Here is a 25,359-nt window from a genome sequence, read left to right on the forward strand (position 1 = left end):
CATTCAGAATACACATTTGCAATGCTGATTTAAGATTACAGACAACACTGTTGAATGGTTAGAAAACAAAAATAATAGGACATAGTCTTTCCAATTTCAAATAAAAAAATTAGAGGTGCACAAGACCTTAGCAGCTTTTACAGAAACTTCAAGCCAAAAGTTGGAATACTTCCAATATTTTAATTAGCTACATCAGTAAATCTTTATTCCATGAATCAAGGCCAATAATTGTTCTTCCTAACTATGCAGAGATGAATATAATGAGCCATGCCACCAGCAAATTCCACTGGCAAATGTTGACTTTTTTTTAAGTCTTAAAAATTTCATAAATTCAGAGAAGTTAGAACCTCAAAAATTCAATCATTCAAATTTACAAAAATAAATACCACTCTGACACTCAAGGGACATCTTCACTTTAAGGCCTTTGTCACAAATCTGAATCTTTATTGTTCTGAAATAAATGTTATAAACATAACTCAAAACAAAACTTCAATATTCAGTCTCAGAAGAGGTGTGTGGCTCAATGCCCATCACATGTAACAAGAAATTTTCCTTTAAAAAAAAGGAAAGAAAGTACTATAAGGAGTCTTTCATTTGAATGAAAATGCACCCTTTGGATTTTTCCCCCTCATCTTATTAGTTTGTATACACATGGGAATCAAAAGGTTTGCATTTTCTTCACAATAGTTCTTGTTATGATGCTTGACGGACTTTTTGCCACTCAACAAATTCATCAAGAAGAACAGGCCCTAGAAATAAAGAAACATTTTTTGTTAGAACTTAATGAACTCATTTCTCCAAGCTAAAACAACAACAACAAAATTCCCAAGGAGCTCAGTGGCAACAGGCTGACCCTGTCCAGCTTCAGATGTCTGGCTTCCAGCCACACTCTTTCTTCTATGTAACAGTGCTTTCCTTAGACTTTTCTTTTTGGCCTTTAAAGACTTACAGGATTTCATATGATGATGTTTGTTAAGAATGTCCTTCTCAAGGTATAAATGTCCAGTGAACCCTCCAATAACTGAGTCATCTGGCATCTCTTTTTTTCGAACTGTCCACAGTATTCTCCCATTCAATTATTAAACAATCTTAAAAGTGTTTAAAGATCATATTTCTTTGTAACCTCCCCAAGAAGTATGTAAGCTTGTTAGGAGGATTGACTATATTACACTCACTTTGTTCCAGTACCTGGGCCTACTAAAAACTGAAAAGTTAAGTATAAAATGGATAGCTGATAGTAAACTAAGAACCATTCTAAAAAAAGACCTTTCTATACCTACAGAAGCCAGGTAGGTACTTTAAATGAGCTTATTATCTGTTAATATGTAAAAAAAAAAAAAATTCATTGCCACAGAAAAAAATATGCTTGCCCTACTTTTCTTGACACACTCTGGAAGTGTCTTTTTTTCTCTTGCTTCTGACAAACATGTTTCTCTAGAGTAAGAAAACAGCACAGCAAGCAATCATAAATGGTAAATGGAAAACAGCCTAGGTGTTAGCACATTGCAGATCAGCAACGTAGAAAACAAGTGCAATGTCAGGGGCAGCCACTACTTGAATCCCGCCCCTGCTTCCTATGTAGAATATAGATACAGTTTTGTCATCCACCCCGCGCCCCCAAACTAAGTTGCATTTTTATACAAAACCTACAATTTAAAATGGTGAATTACAACATACACACAAACAACACATCTGCAGGCCACATATGGCACTTGGACTGACAGTTCACTGCTACAAGGTAGCATTTCTTTATTCCTTCTTCAGCATTTTACTTCTTCATCATAGAAATAAGTCCATAACTTGCTTATATTTGTAGTAATATGTCTTCCAAGTTACACAACTGAATGTTAAAATAACACATCTACCAGAGAACTGAAAGCGTTACATACTTGAGAAGAACTAATCTGGCATGATCTACTTCGTCATTGCTTCAAAGATGTTTTATGACGCTCTAGTTTTTTAATGAAGTGTATGAACAGAAATTTTAATTTGAAGGACTGAAAATATTTGCTACCTGTTTATTCAGAAACAATTTATAATTTTCAGAGAAAAGTTATTTTCACAACATCTGCTATTTGTATAAAAGGGTACTAAGATAGTAACTAAAGTTTCTTCTATTGTATTTTACTTTTATGTTTCTAAAATCATGACTGTAGTTTCCGTCCATAGAAAAATACCAAAAAAAGATAAGAGTACAGCAGGATTTTCGCGTCTAGATAAACAAATTATAATTTAAACTTAGCAGCAATGCTTGGTTGCCAAGAAATTAAAAACATTTCATTTATCACCGGAAATTTTACATGACTCAGTCTAAGCTTTCGCTTTACCTTCCTTCTTCCACATTATTATAATAATATAAGTTACTGTTAGGCAATTTAAAATCTTTATGCTAATGCTATACAAATGCATACTGCCATTTAACATTTTTAGGAATTTTATTTTCCTAAAAAAAAAAAATTATGTAATACTTACAAGCACCATCTTCATCGTAGTTACTAAGATCAGCGTGGACCGTTCTGCTGAATTCTAATACATTGTACCACTGATCTTTGTTCATAACACGATACTTTGATTGCTATGAAAAATGATAAAATATTTGGTTGATAGAGCAAACATTATATTGGGCTCTGATTTCAGTAAATCTAGTTATTTTTAACTTTGTGGGTCATTTGGTCTTTAATATTTATTCCTTTATAATTATTTGTATGTGCTTCTAACACTATTCTTGGGGAAATTTACATGTCAGTGTCATCTAATTCATTTTATTCTTTTTTGTTCATTTTTGTGGAATACAAAGTATATGTCAAGTGTACTCATTTTAAGGGCAAAGCTCAATATATTTTTACACATGTATTTAAATTGGGTAGTCTCCAACAAAACCAGTATGTAGAATATTTTCTACACCCAGAATGTTCCTTGTGATGCTTCCCAATAAATGATTTCTTTTTATGAGAAATTTAATCACACTTTGAATGCAGTATCTTTGGAGGCTAAGGAAATAGTTCTGATACTTAGTTGAGAGACCTACCAAAAATTACTTAACTAAGAGAATTCATTTGCTCATTTGTTAAATGGGAATGAAACTTAACACAAAATGGTGCCATAAAAATGGAAAAAAAGTGTCAAACACTCTGCATGTTGTTGTTGTTGCTATGTGCCGTGGAGTCGATTCCAACTAGTAGCGACCCTATACAGGGTTTCCAAGGCTGTAAATCTTTACGGAAGTAGAAAGCCTCATCTTTCTCACACAGAACAGCTGGTAGTTTTGAACTGCTGACCTTGCAGCTCACAGCCCGATTCGTAACCACTACGCTACCAGAGCTCCTTAGTACCCTGCACACAAGTACTTAAAAACCATTGAATTCATTTCCCCTCAGCTCTTCAAAGTAAATATTCTCACAACTAGTTAAACATTTTTTTCCTGCTCAGAACTACTAATAGGAGGAGAAAAGATGATACCCACCAAAAACATTTACTTTATTGGACTAAAAACGTAACTGTGCATAAAACCCATTCTATAATTCCTTTTCAACACCACTATTTCTCATCACAAGCTCTGTGTAAAAATACTCTGAGAAACTTGCTATCATAAACAATCAGCTTTATGAGAAATTATTTTCAAAGCAATAAACATTTGCATTAACAAAATGGTATTAACTATTATACACACAAAAAAACTAAAAAGGCAAAAAAATAAAAAAATTGTTTTTGTTCTTAGGTGTAGTCCAGTCAGTTCTGACTCATAGAGACCTTATGCACTGCCCAAACCTATACAATCCTCATTAGCTGCTACGTTTAAGCCCACTGTTGCTGCCACTGTATTCATCAATTCTTCTACTGTCTTCCTTATTCATTGTCCATCTCTTACATGCCTATAAGGCAACTGAAAATACCATGGCTTAGGCCAGGTACACCTCAGTCCTCAAACTAATAGCCTGGCTCTTTAATACTTAAAGAGGTCTTTTGTTTCAGTTTTGCCTGATTTGATATGTCATGCTGCTTCCATGAGTGTTGATTGTGGATCCAAGCAAAACAAAGTCTTTGACTTTAATCTTTTCTCCATTTATCATAATGTCATTTATTGGTCAGTCCAGTTGTGAGCATCTTTTTTTTTCCCTTTTCAATGAGGCACAACCCATACTGAAGGTTGTAGTTCTTGATCTTCATACTGAAGAATTTTAAGTCCTCTTTGCTTCCAGCAAACAAGGTTGTATCGTCTGCATATCACAGGCTGTTAATGAGTTTTCCTTTGATCCTGATGCCAAATTCTTCTTCATATAATCCAACTCTCATATAAATTTTATTTGCTTAGCATACAGGAACTCTGATAGTGGTTACAAATCGGGCTGCGAACCACAAGGTCAGCAGTTCGAAACTACCAGCTGTTCCGCGGGAGAAAGATGAGGCTTTCTGCTCTCGTAAAGACTTACAGCCTCGGAAACCCTGTACAAGGGTAGCTTTGAGTCAGAAATGACTCCATGGCACATAACAACAACAACAGCACACAGACAATGAGCATGGTTAAAGGATACAACCTTGGCACACACCTTTCCTGACTCAAAACCATTTAGTATTACTTTGTTCTCTTCTAACAACTACTTCCTAGTCTGTGTCCAGGTTGTCTGTGATAGGTGCTATGATGTTGTTGCTAAGTGCCATGAAGTTTGTTCTGACCCATAGTAACCCTGCACAGAGTTTCTGAAGACTGGCTGGTAGGTTGGAATCACTGACCTTGCAGTTAGCAGCCAGTGTTTCTATATTACAGTCCCACAACATGACTCTAAGAATAGCTTCTTCTTAAAATCAGCACACCTTATTTTAGTAATCAGTACATTGAAGTATACTATTACAGACAGTTCTCCTTTTGTGGGCATAAACTATCAACGTTTTATTACATTTCTTTAGGTTAAACCTAAGTAAAAAAGCAAAGTTGTATTACCACAATTCGTTTTCTTAGTTGGATTTCAGTTTAAACTCTATACAACAAAAATAAATTGACTTAAGAACACAAGATTTCTGTTGTAGTATCAATTCTATCTTGAAAAACCTTGAAAATATGAATTTTACATGAAACATGTGTGCACTAAAATGTGCAATTTTTGATAATGGGGATGATGAATAAAAATATCTTGTGGACAAAATTTATTAAGGACACAAATTTAACGTTTAAACAATAAAAGCAGATACGTGCACACTATAAATATCTAGAGTACTAGATGTTGACAGACTTTTCACACTACTCAAGCAGATGGAATAATTAGCGATATTAAGATCTGTTTTTCCTCAAAGGTGCATTTTCAATTAGATTAAATTTTGAAAATATTTCCATGATGAAAGCAAACATACATACCTCCAGGTACTGGTAAAATACTGAAAACAGTGGCCATGTCCTCCCAAGCAGAAGAGCTAACATAGATTTAGCAGTATCAATATCAAGGCTTCTCTGATCTTTATCCTAAAATGCAAATCAAAAAATTTTCCTAAGTGAGGCATCATAATGAAAAGATAATAAAATTACTAAACAAGAAAATTGTACCTACCCTTGCAAAATCAAAGGCATATCTGTAGATATTCTTAAATGACGAAATATCATTCAATTGTGAGCGCAAAAAGTCAAATTTGTTCTGTAACTTTTCTGTGCAGTCACACCTTAAATAAAAACCAAAAAATTATACAATCAAGAAAATAAAAAATCTCTTTAAGGGCTAAAAGGAATGCACAGAAAAAATGTGGATGCATTATGAAGTTATTTTAGGTTGAAAACTTTGATTCACAAAACTGATGTCTTGTATCTAATGCATTAAAAAAATGGGAAAAAGATAAAATTACAACTCAACTGAAAGACTTCAGTAAGTCTCAAGTAACTCAAACAAAACTATTATCAGAGCAAATGAAATCAATCGAGGGTCTATCACATATTTCTTTGAAAAATTCTTTAGGCAGCAGCTTGGTGAAAGATATTTACCATTTGCCATGGGTGGTTTTAAAAGTTTAAGTAAGATTTAACAAAGAAAATCTCTCACACACACACACATACACACACACACACACACACAGTGCTGGTGTAGCGCTGTAGGGTTAACATGCTGGACCGCAAGGTCGGTTTGAGCCTCAGGTAGGGGGTGAGCTGGAACCACCAACCTTGAGGCTCAAACTTACCTTGTGGTCCGCATTATCCTGCAGCATCACACCAGGAGTCCATATATTAATTGTTGAGCCATAAATCCAAAACTCCTCATTATGAGTGAACAAAAGTCAAAGTAAATTAGTTGAAGCACTTATGCAAACAACAGTAAGTTTTAAAAATTATATCTAAAGATAAGAATTAAATATAAGCAGCTAAATATATGGACTATTAACAAAAAAAAAACTTTTTTACTAGCTCTCTGAGTCTCATCAGGTCTACAAATTCCACTAGTTTGCAAGAAGCAAGGCAGAAAAGGATTTTTACACTTCGACTCAAATCTCCACTCTCATCTCCTACTACTTCCCAATAGACTAACTACACTACTTCCTTGTAAGTAAAGTGATAGGATCATTCCCCAAACACTATGTATATTTTATGCTATTGTTGTTAAGTGCCATAGAGTCACTTTCGATTCATAACCTTGTGGTTCAAATCAACCTTGTGATCCAGTGCTTTATCTTATAGCATCACTTTCCTGTTTTAGCATATGCTATATGCTCGGGCTGCGAACCTTAAGGTCAGCGGTTCGAAACTACCAGTCACTCCGCGGGAGAAAGATGAGGCTTTCTACTCCCGTAAAGAGTTACACCCTCGGAAACCCTGTACAGGGTCGCTATGGGTCGGACCCGACTCAATGGCACTTAACAACAACAACAACAACAACATATGCTCTATATGAAATGTTGTTACCTCTACTATTCTGACAGAATATTACCTATCAAGACCTAACTCACATTTTGCCACCTATGAGAGACGTTCAGACTTCCCACAAATCAAATTAGCTGCACCATCTACTGGGATCCCCAGTATATCACTCAATTGAATTTTCTATTCTTCATGGCAATCTCAGATTTAATGAAGACTTTCACTATTTTAAATTAGCATTGTGAAGGTCCATGGCATGTAATAAGTTATAATGTGCAAACATAATGGATAAATTTCTAATGTTGTGTAAACCTTGCATTCCTAGAATAAATCGAATTTGATTGTGTTGCTTTATGCTTGATTTTTTTGTATGTTTATGAGAGACATTGGCTTGTAAATTTCCCTTCTCCTAACTCTCCCTTCCTAGTTTTGGTAACACACTTATACCACTAACTTCAAAAACTGAATTCAGGATTACTATCTCTTTTTCTGAAAATCTTTATATAACACTGGAATGAGTAATTCTCCAACCCTAGTTGTAAAAACACCTGCCTTTTCATTTAAGGAAGGAAGGAATGTTAAATACAAAAATCAACATTTCTAATGGCTATAGAACCATTAAGATTTTCTATCTAGTTTTGATCACTTGTACTTTTCTGATAATTAGTATAATTCTTAGACAATTTTATTTCAACAGATTAAAATTTTATAATTTATCATTTTTAGTAAAATTTAAAATGTTTAATTATGCTAAGTATCTAGGTAACAAAATATTTAGATGCTTTAATTATAAAGACATTACTGAATGCTGATGTTATGTGCCGCTGAGTCAGTTCTGACTCAAAGAGACCCTATATATGGTTTCCAAGGAGCAGCTGGTGGGTTTGAACTGCCAACCTTGTAGTTTGCAGTCCAGTGCTGATTCTGCTATGCCAATTTTGACTTTTCAGAGTAGAACTGCTCTATGGGGTTTCCAAGGCTGTCCTATTTACAAAGCAGATTATCACATCTTACTCTCATAGAACCAGCAACCTTTCAATCAGCATCTGTATTCTTAACTACTGAGCCACCAGGGCTCCTTAAAAAAATAAAATGTAATAAATATTTAGATGCAATTCTAACAAAGTATGTTCAAGATGTATATGTAAGAAATTATACAAAGTTGATTTAAGAAATCAAAGAAAATCTGATTAATGGAGATGCATATTATGGAGTGGAAGGCAGAGATGTCAATTCTTCCCAAAATACATGTGTAGTTTAATCCAAAATTTGGCAAGTTGTTTTCTTTTTTGTAGATACAGACATGATTTCTCTAAAATTTATGTAACAATGCAAGGGAACAAGAATAGCTAAAACAATTTTATAAAAGCAATCATGTGATTTCCAGACACATTACACAACTATAGTAATTCAGACTGTGGTATCAGTAGAAGACTGAGACAAAGAAATCAATGGAACAGAACAGAGAATCTCAGAATAGAACCACACAAATATACCTAAATGATTTCTGACAAAGGTGCAAAAGCAATTCAGTGAAAAGAGAGCTGTTTCAATGAGTGGTGCTGGATCAAGTGGACATTCATAAGCACAGAAATGAACCTTGGCCTGTATCATCCACCTTAAATAGACAGTAACTTGAAAAAGATCACTGACTTAAATATAAAATGTATAAATACAAAACTTCTACCAAAAATAAGAGAAAGTCTTTGGAATCTAGGGCTAGGTAAAAAATTCTTAGACTTGATAGTACAAGGAAAAACTAATAAATTGGATTTCATCAAAATTAAAATGTTTGCTTGTAAATGACTTAAAAGGATGAAAAGACAAGCCAGAGAGTGGGAGGAAATATTTTCACACCATATTTTCCACAAAGGATTCATATAAAAAGACGTTAGAACGCAACAATAATAATTTAAAAAGATTAATCCAACTAGAGACAATTCACTGATGATGATATACAGATGGCAAATAAGCACACAAAAAGGTGTTTGACATTAGCTGCTGGCAAATGCAAATTAAAACCAGAACAACTGAAATAAAAAATACTGACAACATCAAATGTAAGCAAGAATGCAGATATTTTGATCATACATACAGTGCTGATGAAAATATAAAATATAGCCACTCTAGAAAAGTTTAGTAGTTAATAAAAAAAAACACTAAACATTCAAGTACCACATGACCCTGCAATTGTACCCATGAACATTTATCCTAGAGAATCAAAAGTTATATTCACACAAAAATACCTGAACACAAATGTCTGTAACAGCTTTATTCATAATGGTCCCGAACTGGAAATCAACTAGTTGTCCCTCAATAAATGAATGCTGAGTATACACTATAGTACACATCCATACCATGGGATATTACTCAGCAATAGAAAGGAACGAACTCTAATACAACAACCTAGATATCACAGAATTATGCTGAGTGACAATGAAGACCCAAACCAAACTCACTGTCAGTGAGTCAATTCTGAAGCATAGTGATCCTCAAGAGTGAGTAGAACTGCCCAACATGGTTTCCAAGGCTACAAATCTTTATGGAAGCCTACTGTCATATCTCCTGCAGAGTGGTTGGCTGGTTTGAACCACTGACCTTTCAGTTTAGCAGCCAAGTGCTTAACCACTTCACCACCATGAGACAAAATTATAGCAATGGAGACAAGTGCTTTCCAGGAATTAAGGAGTGGGTGAATATGGGAGGGAAGTGGGTTGGATATGTGAGAGATCCTCTAGTGAGAGAAATATGCAATATCTTGATTACATCAACATCAATGTTCTTGTTGTGATACTATACTGGTTTTAAAAGATGCTATTAAGGGAAACTGGGTAAAGGGCACACAAGATCTATTTCTTACAATCATATGGCTATCTGTACTTATATTCAAAATATGTTAATTTTTTTTTAAAGGAAATTACAGTAGGTTTGTATATGCTAACAAGCATGATCCAGTAAACAGGAAAATACAAAAATGCAGGAAAGAAAGCAGACATTGTTGAAGCAACATCCCTGAGTAGGTGAGAAGATGGAATTTTCTGCACTGAGGAGTTACTCTTAGACGCATGTGCACAGTTAACATGTAGAAAAGAAGAGCAGATGGGAATAAATTTGTTGTTGTTAGGTGCCGAGTCGGTACCTACTTATAGCAACCCTATGCACAGCAGAATGAAACACTGCCCAATCCTGGGCCAACCTCACTATTGTTGCCACGCTTGAGTCCATCGATGCTGCCACCTGGCCAATCCATCTTGTTGGGGGTCTTCCTCTTTTTTTCTGACCCTCCACCTTACCAAACATGATATCCTTCTCCAGTGACTGGTCCCTCCTAACAATATGTCCAAAGTATGAGAGACAAAGTTTGGCCATCTTGGCCTCCAAGGAACACTCTGGCTGCACGTCTTCCAACACGGATCTGTTTGTTCTTTTGGCAGCTCAGGGCATGGTATAAATATACTAGATCAAAATAGGTGGTGGGGACAACATGTGGAAGTTATCTTCTAATTGGTTATATTTTCTCAGTGAATATGACGTTATTAACCAAAAGTTTAAGTGGACAATGTAGAAAAATAAGGAACGATTGTGAAATACTCCCGTAGGCATTTCCTACGTTTTGGTTTTTAAGAAATTATTTTCTCATAGTTCATGAAACTAGAAGTCAAAATTCAGTTCAGGGTAGAGCAGTTAGGAAAAAAGTACAGAAGTACAAAAAGGAAAGTATAAACAAGGGGGGTGAGCTATCAGGAAAAGTATTTAGAGTGAGTTCATTCTTTGCCTATTTCAGTTACTAATTGTTGTTGTTTCAGCAACTAATTGTTGCTGTCGAATCAGTTCTGACCCACAATGACCCTATATAGACTTTCAAGCAGCTGGTGAGCTTGAACCACCAACCTTGCAGTTCAAACCAACTTCGCAGTCCAGTGCATTAACTCAAAGCACCACACCAGCTGTCAGCAATCCTCAGCATTCAAGGACTTGTAGCTGCATCTCTGTGTGTCTGTCTTCATAAGTTGTCCTTCCCCCATGTGTTCCTGTTTCAGTCCATTTTGCTCTTTATCACTTGGAAGTGGTTAGATTTAGGATCCACTCTCCTTGAGTATGGAGTTCTGGTGTGACGCTGTGGGTTAATGTGCTGTACTGCAAAGTTGGTTTGAACCACAAGGTGGGTAATTCAAACTCACCAGCCGCTCCTTAGAAACCTATACAAGATCACAAGGTCGGAACTGACGTGATGGCACTTAATATCAACAAGTCCTTGGGTATGATCTAAATAACATTACAAAGAAAACCTTATTTCTAAAAAAGATCACATCTATGGTTTCAGGGGCCAGTACTTCAATACACAGGGAGCATGGGCAGCTCTGTAGGATAAGCACTGGACTGTAAACTACAAGGCTGGTGATCTGAGCCCATCAGCTGCTCAACAGGAGACAGATGAGGACTTTTGCTCCTGTAGAGATTTATAGTCTCGGAAACCCTATACAGAGTCACTATGAGTCGGTACTTAATAAAAACAAAATGGGTATAAAACAATTAGCTTATTCTTTTATTTGTTCATAGACATTTGATCTGTTTCCAGTTTCTGGCTACTACAAATAAAGCTGCTATAAACATCTGTTGAACAAGTAAGTCTTTGTATGGACATAGGCCTTCATTTTTCTTAGGTCAACACCTAGTAACAGAATGGCTACATTATATGGAGGTATATATGTCTAACTTTTCAAGAAATTGCCAAGTTGTTTTCCAAAGTGGCTGCAGTAGTTCTATCATTTCACACCACCAGCAGCAATGTATGAGAGTTCCAGTTGCTCCCTAGGAAGCTTTGTATACAGTTGGTCTCTTTAATTCTAGATGTACTAATCGTTGCATAGTGTACAGCTCATTGTTGTCTACTTTGTGATTTATGTATTCTCTTGTTGTTGTTGTTAAGTGCCGTCGAGTCGGTTCCGACCCATAGCGACCCTGTACAGGGTTTCCGAGGGTGTAAATCTTTACGGGAGTAGAAAGCCTCATCTTTCTCCCGCGGAGTGGCTGGTAGTTTCGAACGGCTAACCTTAAGGTTCGCAGCCCTATTCGTAACCACTACGCTACCAGAGCTCCTTTGTTCTCTTAAGACTTCATAAAAACAAAAAGATGAGTTTAGAATGATCTGGCCCACACAACTGCTCTAAGACTAAAAGGCTATACTGATTATGGTTTTCAGTAAATAATATTTACATTAATTTCTGTTACTTTTCCTATTCAGCTCATCCCCCTTGTTTACACTTTCCTTTTTGAACTTCTGTACTTTTTTCCTAGCTACCCCCTACTGAAATGGGAGTCGTGGTTTGGTACTAGACTGCTAACCACAAAGTAATTGGCTCAAAACCACCAGTCACTCCTTGAAAACCCTATACAGGGTGTCTATGAGTTGGAACCAACTATGTAATACATATGACATATAAATATTATATTTATATAACTATATAAGACATATAAATGACGGCATTTAATAAAACAAAATCAATCCTAGATTCTATTTCATCTTTTCAGTGATTCCCTAAATATTTTACCTGAAATTTAAAGTTAATATATTAACTCCCTACCTAAATTAAACACTCTTAATGATTTTACCTTAATCATTCACTTCTCAACTGCACGCTTATTCCCACTGTCACTGTATCAATTAAGACTATGACACAGTGACACTACATAGCATTTCTGAGACTAAATCTCTGTGGGAGCAGACAGTATTATCTTTCTTCTGGGAGCACCTCATGGGTTTGAACCGCTGTCCTTGCAGATAGCAACCTAATGCTTCTAACCCACGTTGCCACAGGGCTTCTGTACCTGCTAATGCTGATCAACTTGTTTTATTGTTTTTTCAAACCCCTCAAGCTACTCATTACTGTTCTTTCTTCCAAAGTACAACCTACAAAAACTCTTTGAATGAGATTACTGAAAATTTTGGCTTTCTATACTAAAATATTTTTAACTCCCTCCTTTTTAGTTGAATCTCTAGATACACAATTCAAAATTTAGAGCAATTTTCCCTTAGTATTTAGAAGATATTATTGTATCATTTTTTTGCTTTTTGGTTTCTGATTTGTGTTTCTATTTGTGTGGTGAATTCAGATGTCAACCTAATCACTATTTCTTTATTGTCTAGTTCTCTACTGTTTCCATTTTCTTTTTGACTTCAGTGTTCTACTATATCACTCTAAGTTCTGAATTTCTTTTTATTTATCATGCTTGGGGTTTGAATCTGAGAATTAGTAGATCTCAATCATTCTGGAGATTTTCCAGCTATTTTCTCTTCTAATATTACCTCTTTACTATGCTTCTGAAACCCTATACAGGGTCGCTATGGGTCAGAACCTACTCGGCGGCACTTAACAACAATGCTTCTGAAAGTTCACTTCAGATTTTACTGAACTGGCTCAACTTATCCTCTATGTTTTAGAACCTTCCCTTCTTACTTTTTTACTGCTTCTCTGCACTAATTTTCTCTGATAGCAAAGGTGATGGAGTCCTACTTCAGCTATATCTATCTCATTTCTAATTCATCCATTGAGTTTCTAATCTTAACTTTCAAAAAACTATAATTGTTCTAAATCTGGTACTCTGAATCTATTCCTTTTCTTTGGTGGTGGTGGTGGTGGTGGTGGTGGTGGTGATGTGCTGTTGAGTCGGTTCCAACTCACAGCGACTCTGAATGGGGTTTCCAGGCTGTAATCTTAGGTGGTGGTGATTATGTGACATGGAGTTGGTTCTGACTCACAGCAACCCTGTACAGGGTTTCCAAGGCTGTAAATCTTTACGGGAGCAGAAAGCCTCATCTTTCTCCTGCGGAACAGCTGGTAGTTTCAAACTGCTGACCCTGAGGTTAGCAGACTGATTCCTAACCACTACGCTACCAGAGCTCCTTTGTAAATCTTTATGGGAGCAGAAAGCTTCATCTTTCTCCAGCAAAACGGCTGGTAGTTTCACACTGCTGACCCTAAGGTGAGCAGCCTGACTCGTAACCACTATGCTACCAGAGCTCCTTGCAGAGCCATGTACAGGCAACCAAATCTCCACCCATTGGATTGGCATCAATGACTTTATGTGGGGGTTTTCTAATTGAATTCCAATCCTTCGTAGCCTCGTGATTTTGCTTTGTCTCTTGTCACCAACATGCAGAGCAAAGTAAAAGGAAAACCCTGGTTGTCTAGGGATAGGTAAATGCAGTCAGGGTAAATGTTAGCTCCATAGAACCCTATGGAGTTACCACCTCTCACCATTTATGGCCTCTAATTATTTTTCTTAATTTATAATTAGCTAGCTCAGGTATACTCTTTAAATGATGTTTTCTTATTTTATCAGGCATTTAAAATAATATAGACACTCAGTTTGCCATACTTCCGGAAATAAAAATAAAAATTTGGAAAAGTTAAGTAGGCAGTGGCCTGGTTCCTTATATGTAAGTATGTGCATTGTATGATTCATGCATTAACAAAAAGTATATTCTTAGTACTTATTACATATTACTACATCAGTAAGCAGCTTTGATTATTATAAGTAATAATCAAAATCACATGAAAAAATAAAGCTTCAAAGAAAGCTGAAAAACAGCTGATTTCTATAAGAGACAGACTCATACTATAATGCTGTTGGAAAATGTGAGGTGAAATCTACATGATCTTCTGACTTATCACTGGAGAATGTGCCAAATCAAAAATTAAATGCACTGCTAGGAAGTTGATTCTGCCTCACAGTTACCGCGTAGGACAAAGTAGAACTGCCCCCAAAGGATTTCCAAGGATGTAACTTTTACAGACGCAAGCTGCTACATTATTCTCCCAAAGAGTGGAGGAAGGATGGGTTTGAACCACAGATCCTCTGATTAGCATTTGAGTGATTAACAACTGTGCAAACAGGGCAGTAATATTAAATATCTATTTATATGTACTTCCTTTCCCGCCATTATGTATCTTAATATTTTCACTTTTTATATTAATTCTTTCAGCAATATGACCCACTTTTTCACCCAAAATCATGCAGAATCCTAGTGCTATTTAAGGTTCAGAAAGACAGAGAAGAAAAATGATGCCCCCTACATCCACATATTCTTCCTTTCCCAACCACCAGAGTTTGAAAACCACTGCCACACAGAACATCAATAGAAGCACTCCAAAAATATTTTCTGAAAATTTATCAAAACAAACCTTTAAAATATAGGTGGTATATTTATGTAAGCATGTTAAAAATTTAAATTTTCTATCTAGAAAAAGATCAGAGTAGGAAACTGCACTTTAGACAAAATCCTTAATGATATAAGTCGTGAGCAGTAAGTCACTAAGGAATCCAGAACCTAGGAAATATTTTCCAAATATTTTATATTCTAGTGGTATCCCCAGCAACAATATTTTAGGAAGTGATCCAAATAAGCTTAAGACAAAAATATCACACACTGCTGTAGATTCTGACTCAAAGCAACCTTACAGGATAGAACAGAACTGGCCCATGGGTTTCCGTAAATCCTGAAGGAAGCTAGCTACCTCATATTTTTCCTTGATGCAGCTGGTGGATTTGAGTTGCAGACCTTCTGGTTCACAGCTGAGCAATTTAACCACTATGGCTATAGTAGAGTAAAAAATCGTAAGTATTAAGTCAAACAGAATTTAGTTAAAATTCCAACTTATCCACTTCCAGCCATGATGCTTAAGCAAGCTACTTAACCTCACCTTTTAGCTTCAGTGTTCTATTTCTTTAAATGATAGTAAAAATAGCATCGAAGGCCAACCATAGATTATGTGACAATACACATATAAATTGTACATACTCAATGCAGTTCTTAGCATCAAATTTGTCCCTTTCCAAGCAAGCATCTTAAAGTCACCAACACAAGCTCAGTAGCAGTCCCATGGGACATGGTAGTCAATTGGTACAACATAGTCCACAAAGACAATGCTATACATCCTACTTAGGTAAGTAGGGACTGGGATCTTGAAAGCTCATGAGTGGCCACCTAAAGTGCAAGTATTGATCTCTCCCTGTCCAGAGGGAAGGAGTGATGAAAATTCAAGGCACTTGGAAACAATTAGTTCAATGGAATAATGGACAAAGTGAGTATCAGTCTCCACCACCATGAGACCCCGGCTACCATGATCAACTGTTCTAAAAGAGATCACATTAATAAGGTTCAGGGTAGAGTGGAAGAAAATGTGGAACAAAACTCAAATTCATAAAAAAGACAAGGCTAACTTATCTGACAGAGACTGGCGGAACTCCGAAACTACAGTCCTTGTTCACCCTTCAGGTCTGGAACTTAACTCACGCCCGTGGCTCAATTTTCAGTCAATCAAAGATAGGTATAGATGAGGAACAATGCCAGTAAGGTACACATATCACAGAATGATCAACCATTTTAGACCAATAGGGCAGCATTTACCCAAGGACAAAAGTTCAGATGAGTTGTGAAAGGAGGAATGGAAACAAGAAACACAGGGAGAAAGGAGGATACGTGCTGAGGGGACTGCAACTGAGATGACATAAATTGTTGAATCTAAAACTTATGATCTGTTTTATAAACCTTCACTCAATTCACAATAAAAAGTTTACCACATAATAGAGAAAAAAGTAATATAAAATAGCTTGGTGGTTCTGTCCAAGTTCTTTTATACTAATCTTACTGATATATTACAAATCTTGAGCAGAGAAATAATCCAACTGAGTAACTACAATTAATGTTTTCCTTGCAGGTAAGACAGGGGGGAAAATAAGAATACAGAAATCCACACTTATTACCAATGGCATAAAAGACTGAATGGACTTGAAAGCAACACAATATACCATTCTCCAAGGTCACTGTAGATAGTGAGAAGAAATGGTTTTAAATTTTAACAATGAAGACTAGGAAAAGAATTTACATCAGATTACTATGGGAAGCTTTCAAATATCTACTTCATTAAACATCTTTAAAATAAGGCATTCTCATTTCTGTATTATATCTAACTGAAGTTCTTCCTAGACAGTAAGTCCTAGTAAGTGTGCTGTGACATACTGATGTGGAACAGGAAAAATATTATGCACAAAGTTCTGAATTTAGGATTTCCTCTAAATCAAGTTTATCAACCAAGGTAACATACTTCATCTCTAGGGGTATTGTAAATGTGTGTAAGGGTGGGGAAAGGGACATTTTGGATTTCTGATGATGACCCTGGGAAGAGTAAAGGAATTCTAATGACAATATTTGACCTAAAAGCTAAATGTCACCACTATACATAACATCCCATTTATCCCACTCTTCCATCTTCATCAAAAATCGTATAAATGTTCCCCTCCTCAAGAGAATCATGCCAGAACATGTTATCTAATCTTCGGAATAAGAAAATTCAAGGTTAATTTGGAGCTCTAAAGATACACAACTTGTACTTAAGGCAAACAGGTAAGTTGCCACCACTGTCTAAACAAGGTTCTTCACCTTGCACCTTAATTCATTACACTCAAGTACAGTCCTTTTCAAAGGCTTAGCATTCTCCAACAGTATGGTACTTCATCCTTACTTCTACTCCAAGCTTTCAGTTAGCAGATAAGAGAAAACAACTCCATTCCATTAAGGCATAGCAGATCAAAACTTTGTAAACATCCTTGGAACCTTGTATCCATAGATAGGGAAAGAGCTTTCCCTATCTATGTGTGAAATTTCTGTGTGGCACCACATGCACATTCTTATGAAGACTAAGTACACAGTCTTAATAAGACTCTTAAGAGTCTATGAACTTCGAGCATTAGAACAACTGCTCTTCTGAAAATTCGTGAGAACAAAACCAAAAAACTTTGATGATTCTTATGCTCAAAAATCTAACTGATTTTCATCATCTACAACATATATTTTAAGCTCTCTGAACATGTTAACCTGGAGTCCTGGTGTGGCGCTGTAGGATAATGGGTCAGATAGCAAAGTCGCTTGAACTGCAAGGTCGGTGGTTCAAGCTCACCAGCTGCTCCTTGGAAACCCTATACAGGGTCGCTATGGGTTGGAATCAACTCAATGGCACTTAACAACAACAACAAACATGCTAACCCAGGCTCTTTACAATGTAGCTATTAACCCCAACATTTTTCTGAAGCTATCCTGGTGGTTTTATGTACTTTTTAATTCTAACAAACCCAATTACTTACCACTTCCTCAAATACATCCTTCCCACTCTTGGTTTGACTCACAATTTCTTTTCTGAAACTCCTATATCCTCAACCATCAAAACGTTAATTATTCTTCACGATCCAGTTCAAATGTCACATTCAGAAAGCTTTCCCTATGTACTCAACCGAAATTAACACTTCCATAGCATTTTTGTACTTTTACTCTCACACTTGTCACATTCTACGAAAATCTAGCACTATCAGAATCTAACTAAAGGGCAGGAGTTGTGTCTTATGTCTCACTGTTATCACTAGTAAGTGGCATAGTACCTTACATAAATTAAGTGATCAATTTAAATATAAGGGGGCTTTAACAGTCTGTGGGGAAACGGAACGAAAACATAATAAATGTTTTTAATGAACTCTGAAATCCCCTTGTAGATATTAAATTTGACTCTTAAAATGAAAACTATGTGGAGCAAAATACCTAAAAAGATAAAGCAATTTCACCCCCTTAAACATACAAAATGGCCAGTCTAGTCCAATTATATACAAATTCATACCCATAAATTATTTCATATAAAAAGAAAGTAATTCGACGTGGAGCGATGGAGCAGCTGGGGACTTTAGATCCAGAGAGGGAGAACGACTATGTGCTGAAGACCCAGGGGGTGTGGGCGGCAGGCTTGCAGAGTATACCCTTTGGTTAGTTGATGATGCATGGAGGGGACTGTAACCATGGCAATGAGACGATATACGACAGTATGAATGTAAAACTAATGTTCTCCCATGTAATCTATCACATAATTCACCATAAAAGATTTAAGAAAAAAGAAAGAAATTCAATTAAGGGAAGTCGGTACAAAAAGTTAGCCTTAAAATAAATGAGTGTAAAAGTATTCTGAAAACTGTAAAACGTTATGCAAATACAGATTATATATATTCCACTATCTTTGAACACAGTATATGTCTTAACAGACTATTTCTATTCTTTAGCATAACTGTATTCACGTTTTCTAAATAAATTTGAAACAACTGATGATACTAAGATTTTAAAGACCATCAGATAATATGCTCATGTGAAACTGAAATCCTAAAAGTATGAAAAACATTTTTTTTCAATTTGGAAAAGTAAAACTTCCTATTTCATGATGCTATTATACAAAACTATCATAATAAAAAAGATTTAATAATTAAAACTTAAAAATAGATTATTTTGTCTAAATTCAATTTTCAATTTTATTCCTAGGAAGTTATTCACAAGATTCAGGGGTCGATAAGATCTCATCAACTGAGAGAAGATACATTTTACATAGTAACCTACAATAATGGAAAATACACTATTTTCTGAGCAGGAGAATTTACTTAATTTGAGCAGCTTCAGGATTACATCCTATTGAGCGAGTTACAGACAGATGTGCAGGGAGGGGATTATAAACAGCTTTTATTTTTTATAGCCTGCAACCTTCCAACAGGAGAGATGTTCTAATAACCATATTTATGCTGTTGCTGTTAAGTGTTATCAAGTCAGTTCCCACTAAGAGCAACTATGTGTAGGGTTCCCAATGAGTGGCTGCTGGGTTTGAACCACCCACGTTGTGGCTAGCAGTCTAGTGCTTATTATTACATAGCGCCACACCAGGACTAGCCAATAAGAGACATATGCTGATAGTTATTTGTGAGTAAATATTAGAAATGATTTATGCTTATACATTTTCGCTAGAAAAGATTCTTTGTATCTTGTTTTGTAAAAACATCAATAATTAGGAAACTTATATTTAAAAATATACAGACTGCATGAGGGGACTTCAAAGTTTACATACAGACTGTATTATCTTTTAATTCCATTTTTCATAAAAAATTTTAAGCCTTCTCATATTAACTAAAATACAAGTAAAATACAAAGCTCTTATATTACCAAGTGAAAAAAACTTATAATAACTCATGTTACAACTGACATGCTACAATGTTACAATCTGACCTGTAGAAAAGCTAGTTTCCATCCTTTGCACAACTTACATACTTTATTTAATCTTTCTCCGAAAAGTGAACTAAAGGGTAGAAAATAACACAAAGATATTCAGAATCGACATTTATATTGGGCATATTACAACACCCAGAAGAAAACATAATTCATGGTTGCAAATGTTATGATTTTAAAAGACAACCAAACCCACTGCTATGGAGTTGATTCCAACTCATAACAACCCAATGTGTGTCTAAGTAGAATTGCATTCTGCAGGGTTTTTAATGGCTGTGATTTTATAGAAGTAGAAAGGAGGGTCTTTCTCCCATAGCAATGCTGGGTGAATTCAAACTACCACTTTTCTGGTTAGTAGTCGAATGCAAACCAACTGTCCCATCCATAACATTAGCCTTCTATTTTATAAAGAATATTAACGAATATACTACATAATGGCATAATTAGAAGTAGAGTGTGCTAGTTTGGTAATCAGAAAACAGATTCTAGGTCTTTCCTTGTTCTTTCACTAAATAACTGTTTAATCTTTCACTAATAGATAATGGAAATGGTTTGTAAAAGCAAATACTTTCTACTGAATAAAAATATATATAATATTTATGTGTCAATGCTAATTTAAAAAGGAAATTGTGAAGGTTTAGAAATTGAAAATTCAAATATAAAAATTTAAGTGCCATATGAGCCAATAAACTTTTATTCTTTCATTTTAAATCAGATATTCTCAAATTTAAGATAGGCAAATAAGCAGTAAAGGATAGTTAATTATGTTAATAAAAGCATGATCACAACAGAAAAAGCATGGCTAATTACCCTCAGATTTTTGCTTCAAAACTGCTATGTTAATACTTTTTCTCCAATTATTTAGAATGCTGACATTAATAATCCTGCATGAACATTAGGAATATGGCTTACTATAAAATTATTAATATAATTACTAAATGATTCTAAAACTAGAGAGACTTTACTCTGGAAAGCCATATTATTATTTTTATAAAAAGGAATTCTATAATTTATAAAAATGTTCAAAAGTAGCGTCCAAAAGTGAAAATATAGAATTGTAAAATGGAAGCAGCACATTCGTCCTTTATGAGATTCATTGGCAAAAAAAAAAAAAAAAATCATGAAGTATCATGTAATTCTGTTTTCCAATTTCTTTTTTTAAAATCAAGTATAAAATTAAAAAGGGGATAGAAAGCCCTAAAGCTTCGTACACCGAAAGATCAAACTTCTCAGACAGTGGTTGTATATTCAGAAAAGGAAAGATCTTATTACTCAAACAACTTTTGAATAAATAATCCTTTGATCCATGTACCTCTAATTCATCCATCAAGGAAGGAAATGAATTTTAATACGATTAAATTGAGATTCTTTCTTAGAGAATATGAAAATACGGAGTAACTATTCATGAGGCTAGACAGTATTATTCTGTTAATCTTCTAAATTGATTGTTACAGCTCAAACCAAAATTTGATTATTTTAATGGTAAAACCTTCTAGAAATCAGGAAGTACAAAATATTAAGATCTTCAAATAGGCCATCAAATTTGCTTTTTAAAAAAATTTCTTACTGTAATGAAGTCATCCCTTTTAACCATTCTTCCTTGGTAAAAAATCCCATGCTTTCAGCCTCCAATTTCCACGCTAAAACTAACATAATAATCTGGAAAGAACAGAACATAAAGGGTAGGGGAAAAGTCAGCAGAGATAATCATGTCTATATTTACTATGGAGAGCATTTTTATATAACTATTTCCATCCTTTATTAAAGAATATAACCACCTCTGGAATTATTAACTACACAGAAATTAGAATGGACCAATTTCTTAAACGTAAAAAAGTTGGAACAATTTCTAAAAGTAGAATTTCTCTCATCCTATTACATATGACATTATCAAGAAAGAGAATAGTCCAACTTTAAATGATCAAAATATACCCGAAAATGCATAGTCACAATATTAAAACATGGGGAAAAAAATGCTTTATACAAGACTTACGTGTCTCAATTTTTGGAAATACACAGAAATATGCTCTACCCCACCTGTACTCCATTCTACTTAAGAAATAAAACATACATTTTCAGGTTCAACACCAATGTCTTCGCAAAACTTTTCCATTCCTTCTGGCCCTACAACTTCATCAGGACCTTCAAAGACAAAAATAGTTTATTTTATTGTTATAATTTAGCATCAACATAAAACATAAGCCATCTGTGAATAAACCAAACAATTTATGTTAAGTGCCATAAAATCAATTCTAACGCATAGCAACCCTTTCTATGGTTTCCAAGGAATGGCTGGTGGGTTTGCACCACTGACATTGTGATTAACATTTCAGTGTTTATCCTATAGCGCCACAACTTTCTGTAGGTAACTGGATTTGAATTTTTGAAATAACTTTGAAAAAATTAATATTTGCTTCAGTACTTAAAACTTGTAGATTTTGAAGTTTTCTTGGAATACAAATTCACAGTACCACATGAAATTATACAAATTTAAAAAAGAGTAAAACATTCCATTAATACCAATATCCAGTTTATAATAACTTGTATCTGCCTATTAGAAAAAAAAAATTACTGAGTCTACTCTGGTAGCGTAGTGGTTACAAACCAGGTCGCGAACCTTAAGGCCAGCAGTTCGAAACTACCAGCCGCTCAGTGGGAGAAAGATGAGGCGTTCTGCTCCCGTAAAGATTTACAGCCTCGGAAACCCTGTGCAGGGTCACTATGGGTCGGAACCAACTCGAAGGCACTTAACAACAACAACAAGAACAACTTTGAATAAGGTTCTTGGAAATGTAGAAACTAAACTTAAGTTTGTACCTTCTCATTCTTTCATAATATTAAGATAATCAGGGGGAGAATATTTACTTATTAAAGTAGGTAATTATCATTTTGAAATATTCTCAAATATGATTTAATTCTGAAAAAGATATACATAGTAAAGAAAACAATGAAAAGGACATTACTACATTTCATTTACAAAATGAGATATTTATTTTTCTTGCCATCATTGTTTTATATTAGACATTAAGATTTTAGTTACCACTATTTGGTAAAAAAGTTTAATCTCTCAACTGGACGCTGCTGTTGTTAAGTTCTGTCAAGTCAATTCCAACTCATAGAGACCCTGTATAGGATTTCAGGAGGGGCTGGTGGGTTTGCACAACTGATCTTGAGGTTAGTAGTCCAGTGCTTATCTTACAGAGCCTACGACAACTCAGCTGGTTATCTGCCCCAAATTAGCAAACTTATTTTACTCCCTTGTTTTTATTGTTGTTAAGTACCGTTGAGTCAGTTTTGAATCATAGCAACCCTGTACAGGGTTTCTGAGAAGTCGATGGTGGGTTTGAACTTCCAACCTTTTGTTACAAAATTCAATGCTGACTCTTCAACGCCACACTAGGACTCCGTTACTCCCATAGTACCTGTAAATTTAACTCAATACAGCAATTCTGTTACTTTTACAGTTTTATCAGACTCCCCAAATACAATAATTACATTAGTGCCAAGTCTGTTCTGTGGCTGTGTAATACTAAAACAAGCTTTACAACAATATGAAATGACAGACATGTATTTACCATTCTGGCCTTTTGAAAATACCGTCTAAAAGGTGAAGAGGATGATAATTACCAGAGACTTACACTTCCTAATATATTCAGATGATTTTTTTTATGAGCATGATAAAAACTTACAAAAAAATAAGTATTTTTGTTATTTATCTCTATTTTGAAATGTGGCTTGCATGGGGAAAAAAAAAACATCAAATAAAAAAGTTTATTAGAGGAAAACAAAATTGTCTTCAACACAAGATAGGAATATGTTCTAAATGTCTGTCTAAATTGCAATGAGAAAGCAGACTTGTTACTAGTTAGCTGAAGAACGATGTCAAGAAACATCAGTAACAATTATAAAATTTAGTCCCCACCCTTAGAAACTGGGAAGAATCCATTTTACTTAATAATCAAACTTTTATTAGAATCAAGTCAAATTACATTATATACAAACATAGAACATATGTTATCGTTAAGTCTAGTTGGTGGGTTTGAATTGCCAATGTTGCAGTTCATAGTTCAGTACTAATCCTATAGCATCACACCAGGACTCCAAATACTATAGTTGTTATTAAGTGACACCGCATAGGTTCCAAGTAGATTCTATCTAACAGTGATGCTATAAATAGGGTTCCTAAGGAGCAGCTAGTAAGTTTGAACCACCAACCTTGCAGTTAGCAGTCCAGTGTTTATCCCACAGCACCATGCCAGGACTTAAAGAAGTATTATAGGAGTCCTGGTTTGGCGCTGTGGGCTAACGCATCATACTGCAAAGTCATGTGAACTGCCAGGTCGGTGGTTCAAGCTCACCAGCTAGCTGCTCCTTGTAAACCCTGTATAGGGTCACTATGAGTAGGAATCGACTTGACAGCACTTAACAACAAAGTAGGACTATGTAATTCGAAGTATAATTTCTTATAGAACTTAAAAGTGTCCTTTTAAATTTCCTGATTTAATTTTTTTAAATTATAACCATAAAGAAATGTTCCTAGCTATATTTTCAAGGCCTAAATCCATGTTAGTTATAGCAGATGCTGGGGGAGGGAAGGCAGGTGCTCCATCAGTCACACAGTCCCTTCAGCATAAGCTACATAAAACAGTTGTTAATTTGGGGAACAGTGTTATAAAAACACACTAGTCAATCAGACGTTATAATGCTATTATTCTTTCAAAAATAATAGCTAACATTTATTTAATTCTGACTATATGCCAGGCAATGGTGTATGTAGGGTGACTATGAATCAGAACCCACTCAACAGCACCTAACAATAACAGCAGCAAATATGCCAGGTACTGAGTTTTACATGGCACATTTATTATTTCCATTTTAATAAGGGACATTCCCATTTTAAGCTGGAATAGTTACTGCTTATGTGGCAAACAAGTGATTCTTCTCTGTCAATCAGGTCCCTGCCAAAAGTCATCTCCACTAAGGAGTTTTCACTAGCCATTCTACTGAAAGTCCATCACATCCCCAATATTCCATTACTCTCCATCCCTGAACCCAATCTCTACAGTCTATAATTATCTTGCCTATTTAACTATTGTTGACTGTTGTCCATCCTAAAGGGCAAGTTCCCCATGGGTAGAGGTCTTGTTTTACTTTTTCAACAAGATCTGCAAATCCCTAGAACACAGTGTCAGACACATAAGGTGTTGTTAAATGCCACTGAGTCAGCTGCGACTCATAAAGAGACACACAAGTACCTGATAAATATTTATTGAACAAATCATGACCTTAAGTACAGTTTTCTCATCTATAAAAAGGGGACAACACCATCTACCTACTAGAATGACCAAAAGAAAAACTGATACAATTAGCACAATTCCTGAAATAACAGAAGCAAATATCATATTGGCTATTAAAAAAAAAAAAATGCAGGAAATAAATT

The 25,359-nt window shown here is 35.2% G+C and overlaps 1 protein-coding gene across 1 annotated transcript in view; it reads right to left on the reverse strand.

The window, feature by feature from the left end:
• Nucleotides 1-427: 427 nt before the first annotated feature.
• Nucleotides 428-25,359, reverse strand: part of DCUN1D5 (DCN1, defective in cullin neddylation 1, domain containing 5) — a 30,759-nt gene continuing 5,827 nt past the window's right edge. Inside the window, exons 3-8 of the mRNA XM_006833778.1 lie at nt 21,991-22,061; nt 21,487-21,578; nt 5,541-5,649; nt 5,351-5,455; nt 2,473-2,575; nt 428-749 (exon numbers count right to left, since the gene is read on the reverse strand). Coding sequence (XP_006833841.1) covers nt 694-749; nt 2,473-2,575; nt 5,351-5,455; nt 5,541-5,649; nt 21,487-21,578; nt 21,991-22,061 — 536 coding nt within the window. The 3' untranslated portion in view covers nt 428-693. The remainder of the gene's footprint in view (nt 750-2,472; nt 2,576-5,350; nt 5,456-5,540; nt 5,650-21,486; nt 21,579-21,990; nt 22,062-25,359) is intronic.

Source organism: Chrysochloris asiatica, unplaced genomic scaffold, assembly GCF_000296735.1.
Source record: "Chrysochloris asiatica unplaced genomic scaffold, ChrAsi1.0 scaffold00008, whole genome shotgun sequence".
NCBI classification, from domain to species: domain Eukaryota; kingdom Metazoa; phylum Chordata; class Mammalia; order Afrosoricida; family Chrysochloridae; genus Chrysochloris; species Chrysochloris asiatica.